The sequence below is a fragment of the Bacillus rossius genome, chromosome 7 (assembly GCF_032445375.1).
Source record: "Bacillus rossius redtenbacheri isolate Brsri chromosome 7, Brsri_v3, whole genome shotgun sequence".
NCBI classification, from domain to species: Eukaryota; Metazoa; Arthropoda; class Insecta; order Phasmatodea; family Bacillidae; genus Bacillus; species Bacillus rossius.
In genome coordinates, this window is record NC_086335.1 from 69,879,049 (window position 1) to 69,895,070 (window position 16,022).

Below are 16,022 nucleotides of genomic sequence, written 5' to 3' on the forward strand. Positions count from 1 at the left end.
TTTCGTACATAATTTATTTACAAATGCAACTGGATATTTTTTTACAAAAATACAAAACCTTCAATAGTATTATAAAACATTTTACATAACAAAGCTTTAATGATTTAAACCTAGTAGTACAAGCTATTTCGTAAATATTGCACTGACTATAGGTTTAATACATCAGTTACACCCAATCTATTCTAAAAGTTAAGTTACATCACACATAAACACATAATATTACTATCCATTGAACAGACGCCAACACAATTTTTTTTCATACACCATATTTTTTATATAATTACTGATTCAAAATTTAAATTATTTGACTTTTTTGCTAGTTTATAAAAGTTTCTAGTTTAAATTATACAGAATCTACAAGCTCTTGAGTAAATATTATTTATTAATTAATTACAAGTGTAAAAGACCTAAATTACTAAAATCAAAATAAGTAATGTAAGAATTTAATACTGCAAATGCAGTGATATTTTTAAATACTCATGTGCTATGTTAGTGTTGAAGCATTGAAATTTACAACGCATCTGCAAATATACAACATTTTGAGGAAAAAAAAACTGAATATTGTTTAGCTATGCACAAATATTTCAATCAACTTCGCCCCCCATAACACTTTGTTAGTGAAATGGTAGAACAGGAGATAATTAAGCTGGTGTCACATTATGCATTTGTCACCACTGTTAAAGTTTCCGCAGAATTTTTTTTGTTGAATACTCATTCGAACGCTTTTCCTAGAATGCACAATGCCGGCCTGTCAAGAACTCACTAAGTAAATTCACCACAACAGAACATGTAAACAACTGATGTAGAATAAACCACCAAGTGGAAAATGGCAACCGCTCTGGTTCAACCGCATAGTGTAACACTGGCCTAGTATTATCGCTCTAACTTACAATATAAATGTTTGTACTGATAGATATCAATGTTTTTGAAGTGAAACTTCTTTGGGCGCGATGAGAGTACAATTTCAAAGCCGAATTTTTATGCAAAGTTTTCGTGAAACATTGTTGTGAAACGTTTCTCACGCGAAAAGGACAGAGAATAGGTACTTGGCCAAATATAAATAAAGAGAGCATTGTGCTATATACGTTGCTGGGCTCGTTTTCGTTCTCCTCCTTTGTGTGATGATTTGTAGCCCGCAAAAAAAAATCGAGAGAGATAAACCACATAATAATACAGTGTGTGCGCATGCGTTTGTTTCAGGAAAATAGATATAGGTATCCAATGCAGTCAGCTGCGAGTGCCTTGAATTTAATATTTGCTACCAGCGCGCTCGCATTTCTCCTTGTTCAACCAGCAGCATAGAGAGCGCTGTTTAGACAGTCCCTGCATTTGCCGCATATATAGCTCTACCTGTAAAGAATATCGTATTTTGTTCAGAGATTTGGCGTGTTCCAAATGGCAGAACTGTTTGACGAAATAATAACAAGCACAGTGTTTTTTTTATGGTGTATTTAAACTGTGAGTAATATTATTTAGAAAATTGCCTCCTTTCTGTCCACCCTTCTCCCTCTCTCTTTGCCATTTTACCCCTTACGATATACTTAAGAGTCGAGGTTTGAATCGCAGAAGTTTCACTTTTATCACGTGTACTGAGTTACAAAACTTTTTTTTACATCTCAACGAGAGCAATACACAAGGAAGGGATGCTGGGGAAGAACTGCACTCAGGAATCTCTTCAGCAGTTGTCTGGAGTAAGTTAGAGAAACCATGAATAACGAAATCAGGATAGGTGGACTGGCACTCAAACCCAGTTCCATGAATTGTGTTGTAAGATCCGAAGAAATAACATAAAAAATAGCTGGTTGATCAAAGTAATAAAAATCAGACAAATATTATTACATATTTGGTACCAGTTATTTTACAATTAATATTATTTTCGCACCCCTTCACAGGAATTCATTAAAAGTAGCCGTGAAATTACACGCCTCTAATATACTCATATATATAACGAATAGACCTATTGATATACATTTACCATCGCATTATGTATACACTCATACATACCTAGACATCTATATGCTCGTCGAAACTTGCATGCATGTAGGACACTCGAATACATACATGTATTCACACGTGCAAAATCACACACGGTACATCTTGGTTCATTGTTCTCCCTGGATCTGTGCATTCAGTCACATAAACTAATAAGTATACTAATATGCATTCTTACACATTTTTTTTGACATGACAACGTCTAATAAATCGATGAACGCCGGCTGTACGCACGAAAAAGTGTTCCGTTACGCACATTGTCCCGTTACGCTCATTGTACGCTTGCGCCGCATCTATCTCTCTTCCACTCGATTGGAACAACCATCGATTTGACTTTTTCGAGGCACATTAAACTTGAAACACTCCCATTCGTTTCCTACTTTTCCTATTATCGTCCTATCCTTAACAGAATAACACAGATTGGAAGAAGTTAAATAGCAAACATGTATAAAAGTTATAGTTAAAATAATCTCTTCGTTAAAGTAATAAACATATTTGAATTAATAAGTGCAAATAAAAGTAAATTTATCAATTAAATTTTAGATTTCATTTCACCCCTTCTTTGTATCCATACAAAATAGTGATAATTCAATCAAAATGATTCCATTTTATTCATAAAAGTATGCAATCATTTCATCAATGTTTTATTATGACGTCACGTTAAACTATCGTCCGTAAACCAACTTTGCAGACAACCAATTTTTTTTATATAGAACATTCATTCATTGATAAATTTATGTGCATACGATGCTAATTCTAATAATAAAAAAACCTCAATGTCCTACCTGCAAAGTGTCACGTGATATGCTAGGTTATGTTAGGTTCCGAACTGTTTGCAGTATCTTGATGAAAAAACCTCAATGTCCTACCTGCAAAGTGTCACGTGATATGCTAGGTTATGTTAGGTTCCGAACTGTTTGCAGTATCTTGAGGAAAAAACCTCAATGTCCTACCTGCAAAGTGTCACGTGATATGCTAGGTTATGTTAGGTTCCGAACTGTTTGCAGTATCTTGAGGAAAAAACCTCAATGTCCTACCTGCAAAGTGTCACGTGATATGCTAGGTTATGTTAGGTTCCGAACAGTTTGCAGTATCTTGAGGGCGGCCTGATGCTTGGCCCGCTTCTTGGAGAAGCCGGTGCCTCGCTGGAGGAAGTCCAGAAGCTCGCAGTCCATGCTGAACGTGCCTCGATCAGCCCCGGGCGGACACACCTCCCGGTACCTCGGCAGGGGCCACCGCCGCGCCACGCACAGGTTCTGAAGCTCCCCCACGGCGTTAGCCACGTCGGCGTCATGTCTCGCCACCTGGATGCCTGTCTCCATTGACGGTTCCTTCGTGTCTGGAAGGTTGGCCACAGTTGCAGTCGGCTTTCTTGTCCCCGCACGGTCGGTCACGCTGGCGAGCGGCGATTCTCCCGCGAAGCCTAGCTTTCTTGTCTCTAGGTGACTGGTTACACTGGCACGCACTGTTCCCACGGCAGATAGCTTCTTGCTCTCGGGAGAGTTTGCCATGTTGGCCAGCTTGTTTTCTAGAGAAGACATTTTTACCTCAAGTTGGTTGGTGCCACTAGCTAGAGGATTTCCTATGGCAGATATATTTTTTGTCTCAACATGATTTGTCCTTCTAGCTAGCACATCTGCTTCAGGGAACTGCTTCCTTGACTCCACACAACTAATCATGCCGGTTTGCACATCTACTACGGAAGACAGCTTTCTTGAATCTGAACAGTTGCTAACTTGTGCTAGAAATTTTTCTATAGGAGACAGCTTCCTGGACTCTGTATGGTTCATTATGTTGGTTAAGCCATCATTTGTAGGAAGTAATTTATTTGATTCTTGGTTGTTTTTCATTTTGGATAGACCATCTCCTTCTGGAGACATCCTTCTCGACTCTGGATGGTTATTCATGCTGGCCAGACCATCTCCTACTGGAGACATTCTTCTTGACTCTGGATGGTTAGTCATGTTGGCTAGACCATCTCCTACTAGAGATATACTTCTTGACTTTGGCTGGTTAGTCATGATGGATAGACCATCTCCTACTAGAGACATCCATCTTGACTCTGGATTGTTAGTCATGTTGGCTAGACCATCTCCTACTGGAGACATCAGTACTGACTCTGGATGGTTAGTCGTGTTGGCTTGAAGGTCTCCTACTGGAGACATCTTCCTTGAATCTAAATGGTTATTCATGCTGGCTAGACCATCTCCTACTGGAGACATTCTTCTTGACTCTGGATGGTTAGTCATGTTGGCTATACCATCTCCTACTAGAGATATCATACTTGACTCTGGATGGTTAGTTATGTTGGCTAGACCATCTCCTACTAGAGGTATCCATCTTGACTCTGGATGGTTAGTCAAGATGGCTAGACTATCTCCTACTGGAGACATCAGTATTGACTCTAGATGGTTGGTCGTGATGGTTAGAAGGTCTCCTACTGGAGACATCTTCCTTGAATCTGTATGGTTATTCATGCTTTTCAGACCATTTCCTACTGGAGACATTCTTCTTGACTCTGGCTGGTTAGTCATGATGGATAGACCATCTCCTACTAGAGACATCCATCTTGACTCTGGATGGTTAGTCATGTTGGCTAGACCATCTCCTACTGGAGACATCAGTATTGACTCTGGATGGTTAGTCATGTTGGCTAGACCATCTCCTACTGGAGACATCAGTATTGACTCTGGATGGTTAGTCATGTTGGCTAGACCATCTCCTACTGGAGACATCAGTATTGACTCTAGATGGTTGGTCGTGATGGTTAGAAGGTCTCCTACTGGAGACATCTTCCTTGAATCTGTATGGTTATTCATGCTTTTCAGACCATTTCCTACTGGAGACATTCTTCTTGACTCTGGCTGGTTAGTCATGATGGATAGACCATCTCCTACTAGAGACATCCATCTTGACTCTGGATGGTTAGTCATGTTGGCTAGACCATCTCCTACTGGAGACATCAGTATTGACTCTGGATGGTTAGTCATGTTGGCTAGACCATCTCCTACTGGAGACATCAGTATTGACTCTGGATGGTTAGTCATGTTGGCTAGACCATCTCCTACTGGAGACATCAGTATTGACTCTAGATGGTTGGTCGTGATGGTTAGAAGGTCTCCTACTGGAGACATCTTCCTTGAATCTGTATGGTTATTCATGCTTTTCAGACCATTTCCTACTGGAGACATTCTTCTTGACTCTGGCTGGTTAGTCATGATGGATAGACCATCTCCTACTAGAGACATCCATCTTGACTCTGGATGGTTAGTCATGTTGGCTAGACCATCTCCTACTGGAGACATCAGTATTGACTCTGGATGGTTAGTCATGTTGGCTAGACCATCTCCTACTGGAGACATCAGTATTGACTCTGGATGGTTAGTCATGTTGGCTAGACCATCTCCTACTGGAGACATCAGTATTGACTCTAGATGGTTGGTCGTGATGGTTAGAAGGTCTCCTACTGGAGACATCTTCCTTGAATCTGTATGGTTATTCATGCTTTTCAGACCATTTCCTACTGGAGACATTCTTCTTGACTCTGGCTGGTTAGTCATGATGGATAGACCATCTCCTACTAGAGACATCCATCTTGACTCTGGATGGTTAGTCATGTTGGCTAGACCATCTCCTACTGGAGACATCAGTATTGACTCTGGATGGTTACTCATGTTGTCTAGACCATCTCCTTCTGGAGACAGCTCGCTTGAATTTGGACAGTTATTGATACTGGCTAGAACATCTGCTATGGGAGATAGTTTCTTTGACTTTTGGTAATCATTTGTGTTGCTTACTATGTCTGATAAGGTGGATATTTTTCTTGTATCCTGACTGTTCATCATTAGTAGTGAATTTTCTCCTCGAGATACCATACTTATCTGAGTTTTATCAGTTAAATTATTTGTTCGTGTAATAGATTCACCTAAAGGTAGTTTTAACCTAAACATGATTTCTTTGCTGTCTGAAATAACTGGTTTCTTTGTAGGTACTGGTATACATTGCTCGTGGTCAATGTCTTCGAACATATCTTTTAAATTTTTAATTTTTTTTTCTTGAGCGAGATTTGAAGTATTGGTTCCATCCTCTTTATTAGGTATATATTTTGATTCATTTTTATTTTTTTCTTGTGTTTTAGTTGCTACATTAATGTCACTTGCTACAATTGAATTATTTTCTTTATCATTCTCATAGGAACGTATAGTATTGCATTTCAACAACCAATTAAATATCTCATCTGTAGCATCATTCTTTTTAGGGGGATTACACTTGATATTTTCACTTGTCTGCTGTTTTTGTATTTGTAAGCATATATGAGGTTTCTCACACAGTATCTGGCGGATGAGAACCTTGGCCGCTTCATTTTTGGCACTCTTTTTGGATCGGCCGCTACCCTGCGCTGTCTTGTTCCTGTACGAGGCCGTGCAGTTGAATGTGTCCCCGGAGCGTGCAGTCTTGAAGTCCGAGATCAGCCCCTGGCGGTCCAGCAGCTCTTTGAGCTGGGCCACCGGGGACTTCGTGTTGCTCAGAATGTAGTGCTCAAGCTGGATCTGACCCCTGAGAGGAGTCTTCTTCCAGGCGTTCCCAGCCGGGAAGTATCCGACTTCAAAGGCCGCGAAGGGTAGCTGAGACTTGCACAGCCAAACCCCATGTCCTGAATTCATAGTCACCCTGCTGACGGTGACTTCTGTTGACGTCTCCAGGCAAACTTCTGTTGACGTCTCCAGACAAACTTTCGTTGACGTCTCCAGGCAAACTTCCGTGCGGGGATACATGTCCCGCCGGCCCGAGTGCAAATGCTCAAAAACTGCCTTTCGACCGAACTTGGGAGACATTTCTGAGAGGTATATCCCCTCACCATGCGTGCCTTCGTAAGTCCATACGAGACCTAATTTGTATATACAATTATAGTCATCGTAGGTGGTGTAGAAGTAAAGCTTCTTAGCCATCGTGCACCTGGAAAAAAAGAATTAATTTAAGTTTTGTTTCAATAGGGGCATGTTATTTTTATAAAAACAAAACTGTAAAATTTTAGTCCATTTACATCGAGGAACATTTCTGAGTTATCATTTTAATATGAACACAGTGTATACATTTCTGGCTCTCAGTAATATTTAGTTATTTATAACTTAATATAGTAAGAGGGTACGAAATATTGATCTACTGATCAAACATCTGGATAGAGAATGGCCGTGGCGAATCCACAAGAGTCTTTTAAAGAGCTGATTCTCCCTTCTGACTGCATCTGACACTGGAAAAAAAAATGATTTTTAGTGGGAAATACAGGAAAAACAACACATTTCAGAACAGAGCACCACCTTCCTTTACCCATTTCTAGACCCGCCACTATGAATCAATAGGTACTGGCTTTGGCTGGGTCGGGGGTCGACTTGTATTAAAATTCCTTACTGAGTTCATGACTCGGTTTTATGTAATAATCATCTCCATGCTGTGACAGGCAGTGACAAAGACCACAGAATCACCACTATTACAATCACTGTAAGTGCATCGCGGCTTATACTGTGGTAGATTCGGGGTCTAACATAATCACCATAATTGTAGGGGTAGTACAATAAAGAAGCATATTAACCTTTATTCTCTATATAGTGTCCTTGTTTCGGAGTGAATGTTTACATTCATAAGATAAACAGCCTCCACATAAAATATGTTAACTTACACAATTCAACGAAGGGCCGAAAAATAAGCTACGCCTTTCAATTGTGTGCGTGATTTGTACAAACTATCATGCACAAATGTAAAGCAATGTTTGTGGGACTATTGTAATGGCTTAAACCGTACCTATCTGTTCAGTGTTCACTATCACACAATGTTATCACCCGTCTACTTATTTTATCACACGCAACTAATGGACATTCGTAACTACTTGTGCACAAAGCTATCATGAGTTTAGAAAAGTTGATGCATAGTTAGTTAAAAGCTGAATAGTGTTAATGTTAAGTATGCATCAGCTCCTTAAATAGTTTCTTGTCACTATTAAAAAAAATGTACGAGACATGGTTAATGTTCAAGGGAAAATGGTTTTAAGTCGACTTTATTGAATTTTCACAAAAAAAAAAAAAGAATGAAACTCGAAATATTATAGTAATACCAATTATTTGAGGAAAAAGTTCTAGGACTTATTTCAATATTGCCTTAACTGTAAAGCAATGGAATAACAAAATTTATAAATGGAAATATGAGACTTTTTTAAGAGATGCAGAACATTACTACTTGTTCCACATTCATCACGTAATGCAAGTGACCTTGGATGGACTTGGATATTAAAATTGTTATCTAAAATTTATAATTTTTTGTTTTATTTAATTTTTGTCTTTTAATGGCAGTACACTATAACACTTTTATCTTTTTTTACGATTATTCCAGAATGTGGAGATTTTGTAAGTCAAAATCATAAGCAGAAAATGAATTAAAACTAAATTCGAAGTCATTATTTAAACTTTTTTCAAAAGAGTTCTTTACTTTAAGAATTGAATATCTGAATGATATGTATGTTATTTTCTCTAAAAAGTCTAGATCTGTCTATCCGTCTGCAAAAAAAAAAACTTCCGAGTTCTTGTCTGTACTGGGTAAGATGGAAAATTAACATTTCCACAAACTTTTTATTGCTCTGACCCCAAAATGGAATCCATGTAAAACATATTGTAGAACTTCACAAATAAAAATCTTATCGAAACTTTTTTCTCGATACAGACGTGTGTGGGATGTCATTGTTAACATAGAGTTCCAGGTAAATTCATTTTAGGCCCACTTTAATCATGTACCAAAATTCTTCAAATGTGTCAATAGTTCCAACACCGATTAGGCTTTTAGTCGCTACTCGCTCAAGGTTGAAGAAATCTGAAAGTTATTTTCAAAACTACAAACCTAGCCTTGCTCTTTAATGAGTAATTAAGGAAAAAATAAAAACTTTTTAATTTATTAAAACTACAATCAATTATTATTATATTTACTCTTTTGGGCTCATTAATACGCCCCCTCTTTTCCTGCTTTAATACCGATGGACAAATGAGGGACGTTTCCAAGTTAAATTAATGTTTTTAGGGATGGCAAAGATACTTCTGGTTCAAAATATCGATAATTTGGTATAAATATCGATATTTCGTCCAATAGTATAGAATTTTAATAAAATATAATTTTTCAAGTAAAAATAACAATTTTATGAAAATTATCTGTAAATAAATTTGGCAGAAAAAAATCATAAAATGGTGGCCCGAAGGCTCCGGAAAGAACAAATTATTATTTAAAAGGATGAAAAAAAATATATTGGCGTTCACGGTAGGGAATTTCACAGGTTGTAAGTTGCAGCACTGCAATGCAGTGACAGGTGACTGTTGGGCAAGGCCAGTGGCCGGTGATGACGGGGAAGTAGATACGTGGACATATATAAAGTAGATAACTGATTTTATACTCGTAAATTATTTTTTGTTAGAAAGAGCTTGAACATTTAATAGGTATTTCCTTATATTAGCTTAGATACATGTAGGTACAGGAAAGAACTCAATATAACTTACACTTAAATCATAGGCGGATTTAGAAATGGGCACGGGGGGCAAGTGTCCCTCCCCCCCAAAGGGTAAAATATACACTGGATAATACGACTTCTGAAGTAATAAACAGGTAATAAACTAGCTCCAGACAACCTTTGGGACGTCTCCCCCCCCCCCCTCCCCAAGAAGTCAATCCTAATAATATAAAAATATAGTGCTATCATTTATCTACCCGTTACTTATATTTACTGCACTAGCAATGCAATTTATCAATGTTATTTAATACATGACAGTTGACCACGGTAGAGAGCAGATGTGTCGACCGTTGCTCCGTTCAAACGCGAAGTATCGTGCCTAGTGAAAGTGTTAAAAAAAAGTATTTAAACTATTATTAAATAATTATATAAATAATATATAAATAATTACTTAACAATGTCAAATGATTCAGAAGTGTGTGGTAAATGTCTAATGTGTCTGGAGACGGCGAATATGAAAGACATTATTAAATGCTCAGGGATTTGTGAAAATTACGTTCATGTTCAGTGCACATCTTTAGAAAACTTAAGAAAACTTGGTTTGAAGAAAGACACCTGGAAATGTGAGAAGTGCAAATCTCTTAAGGGGCCCGCCTCGTCAGGGGTGTATGTGTGTTAGTGAGGCGGGATGATAAGCGCGACGCTCGCTGGTGCTTCCAGCGCGGTATAGCCTCTAAGCGCAAGTCTCTGAACTGGCGCGCATTCGTCTCGTCGTCACAGGATAACTGTGAAATTTGAGCGGTGACCGTAACATTATATGGCGGAGAAATGAAGATAAAGGTGTTATGCAAGCCCCTTAAGTGCTTTCAAGAATCTGTACTGATTGTTTTATGCCTAAAAATTACTCTGAAAACACGCGTTTTAGGCATTTTAACGCTTCTAAAAATACAGTTTAAAAACTTAATCCGAAATTAAAAGTACTTTTCGGTCCTCAGCGAACTCTTAAATGCTATTCGTAAATAGGCCCCACGCGGATATCTGGAGTAGTTTTGAAATCGCGTTGTTTTTCCTGAAGCTCTGCACACCGTCTGTGTGACCAGGTAGGCGGGCCCCTTAAGGTGAGTAATATTGATCTGGTTGTTGATATAAAGCTTTTACTGGAACAAGTGGCTGAAATCTACCGCCAGTTACCGGCTCTCCAAAAAGTTGTTCAAAAAATAGAACTCTTGGAGAACAGTGTCAAATTTATATCTGAACAGTTCGAGGAATTTCGTGCTACTACAAAAATAATTGAAGAAAAAAAAAAGATAGACTAGTGAAAAAAAAATGGGGTTTTAAAAAATCGGTAAACGAGCTAGAAGAGTTAATGAACTTGAACAATACAGTAGAAACATGAACATTGAAATTGTTAGTATGACTGAAACGAGAGGCGAAAACTGTATTGCTGTAGTAGGCGAAATAGCTAAGGCTGTTGGCATTGACGTGGGCAACAAGGATGTCCAAGTTGCTCACAGATTACCCAGCAACAGAAGAGACCAGCCTAGGCCAATACTTGCTCAATTGTTCTCCCGACAAACAAGAGATCAATGGTTACAGAAAGTCAAAGAAAACAAGATGCTGTTGGCTTCAGATGTGAAAGCTAGATTTCCTGCAAGTAGGATTTTTATAAATGAACATCTCACGCACTACAATAAATCTCTTCTCTGGGAAACAAAGAAAGTAGCAAGAGAGAACAATTTCAAGTTTGTGTGGGTACGCGACGCGAAAATATTTGTAAGAAAAGAGGAAGGGAAACATGCCACAAGAATCAGACGTCCGTCAGATCTTGAAAACTTAGTGCCTACAAGAATTTCTAGTTAATCCGTAAGTTTCCAAAAATCTTTTATGAATGAACTTTTACAACCATTAGATGCAGATATTTTCAGATAGAAATTTTGTAGATAATGGTTGTAGTGTCTTGCATTTAAATATTAGAAGTATAAGCAAAAACTTTGAACAGTTCTTGGTCTTATTATCAGATATTAGAGTAAAATTTGATATTATAGTTCTAACTGAAACCTGGCTAAGCGGGCAGAGTTCGTTGTACTCCATTGCGAACTACAGCGCATACTTTAGCAACACAACGCTTCATAAAAGTGATGGAGTAGCAGTGTTTGTCAGAAGCGAGCTGGCTGCTGACGTAGAGGAGATTGTCCTCGCGGGAGCAGTCTGCTTGCGTGTCACTGTCGCGCTCAGTTACAGCATTGAATATATATTCAATGGTTACAGCGACACCGCTGTTTCAAGTCATGCTTCGCTTTTAGCAGTTTACAGATCTCCTTCTGGGTGTCTTGACGACTTCCTTAATTCATTAGACAATGCGTTCACCGTTCACAATACTTCAAAATTAATGCTAGTTGGTGACATGAATATAAATATACGTACGACTGTTTATGATAAATACACAGAAAAATATTTAAACATTCTTGCTAAACATGGCTTGACATCTTGTATTAACGAATATACACGCAAAACACTTTTCACACAAACCTGTATAGACCATGCGTTTGCAAAAATAAAAAATAAAAATGATGTTTATGCTGCTGTGTTACACATTATTATTACAGACCATTTTGCTACTGTTATTAGCTACAATATCGTGTGTCAAAGGTCTCTTAGGAAAAACAATATACAAACAAATTTTGATGGAAAAATTTTATCTGATTTTCTTGAATTCAAGTCTTGGAATTGTGTATTAAATGAACAAAATGTTGATATTGCAAAAGATAATTTTGTAAATTTGATAGAAAATTACATAGACAAAGCTAGTTCGCTTACTGTTAATACACGTAAGTCAGTAAAAATGTTAAAACCATGGATTACAATCGGGTTGATAAAATCTATTAGAACACGAGACGAAATTGAACAACAATTAAACAAACAACCATTTAATAGGCAGCTAAGACAAAAATTTTGTAACTACAGAAATAGGCTTACGTCTCTTATACGAATAACCAAAAGACAATTATTATAAAAGAAAAATTGCTGAAGCAAAAAAATGATTCTAAAAAAGTTTGGAATATTATTAAAGAGGTTACTGGCTCAAAAAATGAAAAAAGTAGATATTAAAACTGTATTAAATGATAATAACATAATAAATGCCATATTATCTTTGTGGCCACGTGCACGTAGGTGAAACTGGCAGAGCGCTATCCACCCGAATCAAAGAACACAAAAACAACTGCAAGAAGGGTGAAACCCTAAAATCCAGACTTGTTGAACATACATGGGAAAATAGCCACAAAATTCTCTGGGAAGACACCACACCACTCATACAGGAACCCGATAAAATGAAAAGGAAACCATGTGCGTCTCTGCCTGAGGACGGGAGCAGATAGCAGTTCCCGAAACGTCGCTTGTTTCTGTTTTGGAAAACTATTGTGTTTGTTTCGTCTTTTCGTTTTGACGTGTTTTTGTTCGTTTCAACTGTTGTGTTGAATTTTTTTGGGTTCAATATTTTTGTGCTGTCATAATTTGTGGTTTTTTTTTAGTTCTCTTCTGTTTTGGAAAACTATTGTGTTTGTTTCGTATTTTCGTTTTGTCGTGTTTTTGTCTCGTTTCAACTGTTGTGCTGAATTTTTTTGGGGTTCAATATTTTTGTGTTGTCATCATTTGTGGGTTTTTTTGTCGTTCTGTTAGTCCATTTTTCTTTGTTTTTCTCTTTTTGTTGACCATATTCCTGTTATGGAATATTATGTGGTGTTTATATCCTGTTGACAACAGCAATTGTTTGCTTAATTTGTGTTATTGTCTTTTGGTTTTTTGTAGTTTTCTTCTACAGACATACATATGCTCATCGATGGCGTATGTCCAAAAGCTTACATCAAGTAATAATAAATGCCATGTCAAATCCTGAGCAAGCTGCAAACACATTAAATAGATATTTTACAAATGTTGGAAATGCTATGGCTTCAGAAATCATTAAAAATAATTCTAGTAATAAGTCCAAAAATTATTCAGTTGGTACAAAACTTGTTTAAGGGTCTTTATTCTTAGCTCCTGTGTCAGAATATGATATACAATCAATTATTTCTGAAATTTAAAACACCAATGCGTTGGGTTCTGATAAGATAAGTGTAAACATATTAAAAGAACACATATATATATAAATTGTGCAAACCTCTAGCTCATATAGCAAATTTAAGCTTAAGTTTACGGAAATTATCTAGACGGCTCAAGGAAGCGATTGTCATACCATTGCATAAAGGGGGTAGCTTTGCATCCTCAAATTTTAGACCAATCTCTATATTAAGCAACATTTCAAAAATTATAGAAAAATGTGTTAAAAAAAACAATTAATGTCATTTTTTGGATAACAAGAAAATACTGTCTGTAAACCAATTTGGGTTTAGAAAAGGCTTAAGTACAAATGATGCTCTAATTAAAGTAACAAACTTTGTGCACAAACCCATAGAACAAGATAATAAATGTATTGGTGTAATGTTGGATCTTGCTAAGGCTTTTGATACAGTCTCACATAAAATATTTTTAGATAAACTGGATAAATTAGGAATAAGAAGTTTGGCAAATACTTGGTTTAAAAGTTATTTGGAGGGTAGATCTCAGAGAGTCAAAGTAAATAATAAATTAGGAGACATCCTAAATATAAATATAGGCGTCCCACAAGGCAGTGTTCTTGGGCCAATTTAGTTTCTGATATATTATATAAATGATCTATGTAACTTAGACATAATGGGGCAGATAGTTTCTTTTGCAGATGATACTGCAATTTTATATTCATCCGACAATTGGCCTTCGGTTTTTGAAACGGTAAATAACGAACTTAAAAAAGTCAAAGAAATATTAGATGATAGGTAGTTTTCTTTCTATAACATAAATAAAACCAAATATATTACTTTCTCTGCCAACATTTTGGGTCAACCTATCGAACATGAACTAAAAATTAATGTATGTAACGAAATAAACATTAACTGTGAAAAATGTAGCGTCATAGAAAGAGTACAGGATAAAAAATACTTAGGTATAGTGCTCGACTCTTTTCTAAAATGGGATAAACATGTTTCTTATCTTGCGAACAAGATTCGAAAAATGGTGTATAAATTCGTTGAACTAAGAACAATATTATCTATTGAAGGTATTAGAATGGTTTACTTTGCTATTTTTCAGTATGTTATGCAGTATGGCATTCTGGCTTGGGGAGGGATGAGTAAAACGTCAATTAAGCCACTTATAACAATTCAAAAACTTATTTTACGAGTTATTTAAAAAAAACCACATGTACCCATCCAAGGAACTTTTTGAACTATTATAGGGCCTATGTATTTGATATTAAAAGATTGTTTATTAGAGCTGTAATAATAATGAAGTAAGCTGTTAGAAGTCGGAATCGCACATTTAATGCTAAAATAAATACGTAACATTAGAACTCGTTAATGAATTTCATGTTTTAATGCACCAAAATACATCTGCCACAATTTCTCCCCAAGATCAGAAAAATCCTGAAGGGCTGCCCTTCCAAGGGGCAACAATTCAGACAACCATTCAAAAAACACTACTGTCAGAAACAGTTTTCAGGATTATTTAAACACTTACAGAAACGTGTTTTCAGAAATTGGATGGGCTGCCCTTCCAGTCGCTGTACAGACAAACCATTGCCAGAAAAACCCTGAAGGGCTGCCCTTCCAAGGGGCAAAAATTCAGACAACCTTTCAAAAACACTACTGTCAGAAAAATCCTGAAGGGCTGCCCATCCAAGTGGCAACAATTCAGACAACCTTTCAAAAACACTACTTTCAGAAAAATCCTGATGGGCTGCCCTTCCAAGGGGCAACAATTCAGACAACCTTTAAAAAACACTACTGTCAGAAAAATCCTGAAGGGCTGCCCATCCAAGGGGCAACAATTCAGACAACCTTTCAAAAACACTTTCAGAAAAATCCTGAAGGGCTGCCCATCCAAGTGGCAACAATTCAGACAACCTTTCAAAAACACTTTCAGAAAAATCCTGATGGGCTGCCCATCCAAGGGGCAACAATTCAGACAACCTTTCAAAAACACTTTCAGAAAAATCCTGATGGGCTGCCCTTCCAAGGGGCAACAATTCAGACAACCATTCAAAAAACACTACTGTCAGAAACAGTTTTCAGGATTATTTAAACACTTACAGAAACGTGTTTTCAGAAATTGGATGGGCTGCCCTTCCAGTCGCTGTACAGAAAAACCATTGCCAGAAAAACCCTGAAGGGCTGCCCATCCAAGGGGCAACAATTCAGCTCCCCCGCCGCACGCAGCTGCCGGCCGTGGGTGCCTCGCGCGCGGGGGTCGAGCCACGCACCGCAGACTCCGGGATCCCGCACTCACGCCTGGAATAGAGGCAACACCGCCACCCACAGCTCGCTCCACAGCCACTCCGCGCCTCGGCCACAGGAGGTCGACAGAGCCAAACCTAACACCTTTGAATATATATACTGTATAGAAGTCGCCAGCCCAGGTTAACATTTCCAATGCGGTTTTGAGGTAGTTGGTTAATTCACCGCCGCAATCGCCA

The 16,022-nt window shown here is 37.6% G+C and overlaps 1 protein-coding gene across 2 annotated transcripts in view; it reads right to left on the reverse strand.

Moving 5' to 3' along the window:
* The window catches only part of LOC134534331 (uncharacterized), a 19,603-nt gene continuing 3,581 nt past the window's right edge, over nt 1-16,022 (reverse strand). For both annotated transcript variants that reach the window (XM_063372728.1, XM_063372729.1), the window contains exon 2: nt 1-6,948. In XM_063372728.1, the coding sequence (XP_063228798.1) occupies nt 3,057-6,948 (3,892 nt within the window). In that variant the 3' untranslated portion in view covers nt 1-3,056. The remainder of the gene's footprint in view (nt 6,949-16,022) is intronic.